This window comes from Lynx rufus, unplaced genomic scaffold (assembly GCF_022079265.1).
Source record: "Lynx rufus isolate CCGP_SWC_20201006 ecotype Redwood Valley unplaced genomic scaffold, mLynRuf1.p SCAF_27, whole genome shotgun sequence".
Classification (NCBI taxonomy): Eukaryota; Metazoa; Chordata; class Mammalia; order Carnivora; family Felidae; genus Lynx; species Lynx rufus.
Window position 1 is genome coordinate 922,501 of NW_025814842.1, and position 5,000 is coordinate 927,500.

General features: G+C 67.3%; 1 protein-coding gene across 1 annotated transcript; it reads left to right on the forward strand.

Annotated features, from left to right (window-relative positions):
• Positions 1–371: 371 nt before the first annotated feature.
• On the forward strand, positions 372–4,617 carry UNCX (UNC homeobox). Its single transcript, XM_047089434.1, has 3 exons — positions 372–663; positions 905–1,080; positions 3,124–4,617. The coding sequence occupies exons 1-3, from the start codon at positions 372–374 to the stop codon at positions 4,300–4,302; spliced, it is 1,647 nt and encodes a 548-aa protein (XP_046945390.1). The 3' UTR covers positions 4,303–4,617.
• The last annotated feature ends 383 nt before the right edge of the window (positions 4,618–5,000 follow it).

The window sequence follows — 5,000 nt, forward strand, 5'->3', positions numbered from 1 at the left end:
TCCGGGCCGCGCCCCTCCCTCCCTCCCTGCTGCCCCCCCCCCTTGTTGTGACAGTTCCTGATACTGTTTATTGAGGTGCATGTCAGGTATAATTAGCAATCGATATGGAAAGCGTTTCCTTGCACCCAGCGCGCCTCTGACGTCAGAGCCGATTAGCGCTTCTTATTGGTCCCAAATTCCCGGGGCCGCGGCTAATTATCGGGAGCTTGATGTTGATAAAGTAAAGCGCCGGAGTGCGGGCGAAGCATGTGTAGGGCTCCGGGTCCCTGTCTCCGCCGCCGCCGCCGCCCGCGCCTCCCGCCGCTGGCCCGCCCCGGCCCCGGCCCGCGCCCCCGCGCCCCGCCGCCGGCCCCGCCGGCCCCCCGCGCGAGATGATGGACGGCCGCCTCCTGGAGCACCCGCATGCCCAGTTCGGGGGCTCGCTGGGCGGCGTGGTGGGCTTCCCCTACCCGCTGGGCCACCACCACGTGTACGAGCTGGCCGGCCACCAGCTGCAGTCGGCCGCCGCCGCCGCCGCCGCCGCCGCCTCGGTGCCCTTCTCCATCGACGGCCTGCTCAGCGGCTCGTGCGCCGCCGCCGCCGCCGCCTCCGTGGTCAACCCCACGCCGCTGCTGCCGGCCGCCTGCGGGGTAGGAGGGGACAGCCAGCCCTTCAAGCTGTCAGGTAGGTGCGGCGGGCGCAGAGGGCACCCTCGTCGGGCGCAGGAGCTGGGCTGCCGGGCGGGCGGCGAAGGGCGCGGGGGGTGGGGGGGGTTGCAGAACGAGGAGGCTCGGCGCACCCCCCCCCCCCGCGGTCTGCCACCCGGGCGCAGGGGCCCCCGGACCCGGGCGGCCGACAGGTGTCCAGGGGGTGGATGTGGCCTGGGCCCTGGCTGAGCCCTGCGGCGTCCTCTGCGTGCCCGCAGACTCGGGGGACCCCGACAAGGAGAGCCCGGGATGTAAGCGGCGGCGCACCCGCACCAACTTCACCGGCTGGCAGCTGGAGGAGCTGGAGAAGGCGTTCAACGAGAGCCACTATCCCGACGTGTTCATGCGCGAGGCGCTGGCGCTGCGCCTGGACCTGGTCGAGTCCCGAGTGCAGGTAAAGGCCGCCGCTCCTCGCGTCCCGCCGCCGCTAGGCCTGCCCGGCGCCGGTCCCGCCTTTGTTCCAGGTGGGGACCGCGGCCCCGCTTCCGAGCCCGCCTCGCGCTCGCCGGCCCCGCGGTGGTGGTGGGGTGCCGGGGTTCGACGCTTCGCGGACAGAAAGCGAGGTGGCTCGGGAGGGGCCGGAGGCCCCGAAGTAACCAGAACAACAGCTGCGTCGGACCCGGGAGCTGCGTGGTGGGGGTCGGGCGACGGCGCAGGATGAAGTGTCAGAGGGCTGGGGCGGCGAGGGGTGCGGGGGCGGGAGGGAGCCGGCCCGGCTCGGACCTGGAAGAGGCCCGGAGCACGTAGCCTTCCTAGCCCTCGCCTGGGGCTCCGCGCTCAGCCTGGAGCAAACGCGCTTGTTTGTTTACCTCTCGCCTTTAAAATATTCAGACGGAGACATGTATTTATCCAACGCTTTGCAGAAGGAGGTTAGCTGAGGAAGGGGAGGCGGACACAGCAGCGGGAAGAAGGTGTCTGAATCTTTCGTACTCTCGGTTTTCTTTCCCCGGTACTTTGATTTTATTCGGACATTGCCGGCGTTGGTTTTTTTTTTTTTAATATAGTGTCAGTTTGTTGGATTAAAAATTCAGGATGAATTGCGCATAATCGGGTGTTTCCCTGAAGTACAGAAATCTTTTTCTGGGGTCGGAGTGGCGGTGAGCTGGGGTGTGCAGCTGTGGGAGCAGGGCTTTGAGGCAGAGGCCTGGCAACGCGGGTTTAGCACCAATAGCTTTGTCTAAAAGGTGTTCTCCACCCCAGCTCGCGCTGCCCCTCATGACCTCTTCTGTTTATAAATCCTTTCATCCAATTTGTTTAAGTGTCTTAAGCAAAGACCTCTTCATTCCCCCCCCCGTGTGATAATGAGCATTACTTGGTGACAAGTCGGCCTGGAATTTGCACCCCCCCAAAAAAAGTATTGGAAAGAAGGAAGGAAGGAAGGAAGGAAGGAAGGAAGGAAGGAAGGAAGGAGCGAGCTCCAGCCTTGGAGAGGTTACAGCTTAGAACCGTCACCTCGGCACCAGCAAGGCTCCCTGTGACCAGGCCAGCCGCTATTGTGCCTGGTCTCTCCACGGCCCCAACAAAGAATTCAAATTATCGCGATCTCTCGGGGAGGGTGGTGTGCCTGGGGCCGACAGAGGTTTGCCTGTGTGTACGGGGTGGGGAGCCGGTACCTGGGACCAGGGTTCCCCAGGACAAGGCCTGCACAGAGGGCAGAAGAGCTGCTGGGGCCCAGGCCGCTCCTGCAGCACCTGGCGGCTGGCATCTTCCCGGTCTGCCTTCCTCCCTGGCCTGAGCCCAGCACTGCTTCCAGAGGGCTCTGTTGGTGGCCTAGAGCCTCCAGAAAGAAGGATGTGTGCGAAGGTGGGGGGGGGGTGGGGGCTGCTGGACCCCTCCCCCTAAGTTCGGCTTCCCAGGCCCTTCTAGAAGAAGCACCCAGATTTCCCTTTAGGGGGGCCCCCCATATGTGGGCTTTGACTCAGTCTCCAGGGGGCCGAAGACAGGTGTGGAGGGCAGCTGAGCCCAGCCACTGGTGGTCCTCAGGCCAGACGGTCAGCACCAGGCCAGGCAGGCTGCTTAGAACAGGAGCTGTGAGAAGCCAAGAGGGGCGACGAGGGGCTGCTCCTTGCGCGCCTCCCGACCAGGAACCAGAAGCCCTCAGGGGCCAGACCGCCGTACCCAGCGAAGGGGCAGCTCCCAGTTCCCTGAGGTGAGAAGCCAGAGTGGGAAGCTGGCCCAGAGGCCCCATCTACCTCCTTCCGGGTGAAAAAGATGCTCTTTGGAACCTGCAGCTTGAGTGCTGAAACCCAGCTCAGGGCTGGCTGGGCCTCGTGCCTTGGCTTCTGCGCCCCCGCCCCCCTCCATTACCCCTCAGCCCGGAGCGAACCGAGGTTGTACAGGCCTGTCTGGGAGGGGGGGGGCAGTTGGGAGGCCCGAAGTCCCAGCGGCAAGCCCGCCGCCTGACTGTGCCTTCCTTTCCCCTGTCCGGCTGCTCTAGGTCTGGTTCCAAAACCGCCGGGCCAAGTGGAGGAAGAAGGAGAACACGAAGAAGGGCCCGGGGCGGCCGGCTCACAACTCACACCCCACCACGTGCAGTGGCGAGCCGATGGACCCGGAGGAGATCGCGCGCAAAGAACTGGAGAAGATGGAGAAGAAGAAGCGCAAGCACGAGAAGAAGCTGCTCAAGAGCCAGAGCCGCCACCTGCACTCGCCAGGCGGCTTGTCCCTGCACAGCGCCCCCAGCTCGGACAGCGACAGCGGCGGCGGCGGCCTGTCCCCCGAGCCGCCCGAGCCGCCGCCGCCGCCGCCGCCTGCGGCCGCCGCCAAGGGCCCTAGCGCGCACGCCGCCGGCGCCGCGGGTTCCGCGCCCGCACCGCCCGGCGAACCACCCGCGCCCGGCACCTGCGACCCCGCCTTTTACCCGAGCCAAAGAAGCGGCGCAGGCCCGCAGCTGCGGCCCGGCCGCCCCGCGGACCAGGACGCCGCCCCGTGTGCGCCTGGGGCGGCGGCGGAACGCGGCGCCGCCGGCCTGCCGAAGGCCAGCCCGTTCAGCGTGGAGAGCCTGCTGTCCGACTCGCCGCCGCGCCGGAAAGCCGCCCCCGCCAACGCCGCCGCGGCCGCCGCCGCCGCCGCGGCCGCCGCGGCCGCCGCCGGGCTGGACTTTGCGCCCGGGCTGCCGTGCGCGCCGCGGACCCTCATTGGCAAGGGCCACTTCCTGCTCTACCCCATCACGCAGCCGCTCGGCTTCCTGGTGCCACAGGCCGCGCTCAAGGGCGCAGCGGGTCCGGAGCCGGCGCCCAAGGACGCGCCGCCCGCACCCGCCGCGCCGCCCGCGCCGCCCGCTCAGGCCAGCTTCGGGGCCTTCCCGGGGCCCGGCGGCGCTCCGGACTCGGCCTTCGCGCGCCGCAGCCCCGACGCCGTCGCCTCCCCGGGGGCCCCGACCCCGGCGCCCTTCCGGGACGCGGCCGTGGCTGCGGCCGAGGGCGGCGGCGGGGAGTGCGCGGATCCGGGGACCGCCGGCCCAGCGGCCCCACTGCCGCCGCCTCTCGCGCCGTCGCCCGGGCCGGGCCCGCGGGCTCCCAGCCCTGCCGGGGAGCCTGCTTTGGGCGGGGCCCCAGAGCCAGGCGCCGAGTCCGGACCCAGCGCGCCGGAGGGCGACGAAGTGGACATGGACTGAGGGGCGGCCCGCGCCGCTCGCTCAGGCGCGACTCACACAACGAAATCAGGTGATCGGCTTAGAAACCCTGCTTTTCCCTCTTTCTTCTGTTTTCTTCCTTTTATGGTTATTTTTTAAAGAAAACCGCCGTTTCGATTCGGACCTAGGCAGCAACCGCAGGACTCGGGGTGAGACCCTCTTCCTCTCGGGGGAGCAAAACAACAACAAGCGAACAACCCCCACAAAAACCCACAACAAGAATCCTCAGCCTTGTAAAATGCAAAAATGTCTAAGAATATTTATATATGTGCCATTTTTGATAAATAAAGGTGGTCAAACGCAAGCTCTCAGGTCCATCTTTTGCCGGTTTCCGAGCGCCCAGTGTGGCCCCTCCTCCCCTCCGTTTTCCACTCCTCTCCCCGCGGGCGGGGCAGGGACGAGGCTCCTCACCTCCCCCGGGGTCCGCGCTTAATGCCTCCTTTTGTGTGCGTGTGTGTTTGTGTTTTCTGATTGAACAAATTTATGCATCCGCAGCTCCCCCTCCCCTGCCCTCCCTCGCGCTCCCCCTCCCACCCGGCGCCACACACGCGCGCGCCCCCGCGCGCACCCCCGCGCTGGCACACGCCGGGGCGCGCGGCGCGGGGTGACGGAGCCGGGGGCTGCGAGGGCCGGGCCGCTGGGCTCCTGCAGAGTTTTGATATGAAAGTAATTATTTTCCG

Excerpts from the sequence above, each read along its gene's own strand:
- UNCX (XM_047089434.1), top strand. The coding sequence starts at position 372 with ATGATGGACGGCCGCCTCCTGGAGCACCCGCATGCCCAGTTCGGGGGC. Across the intron at positions 664-904 it reads CCAGCCCTTCAAGCTGTCAG|ACTCGGGGGACCCCGACAAG; the intron begins GTAGGTGCGGCG and ends GCGTGCCCGCAG. Across the intron at positions 1,081-3,123 it reads TGGTCGAGTCCCGAGTGCAG|GTCTGGTTCCAAAACCGCCG; the intron begins GTAAAGGCCGCC and ends CGGCTGCTCTAG.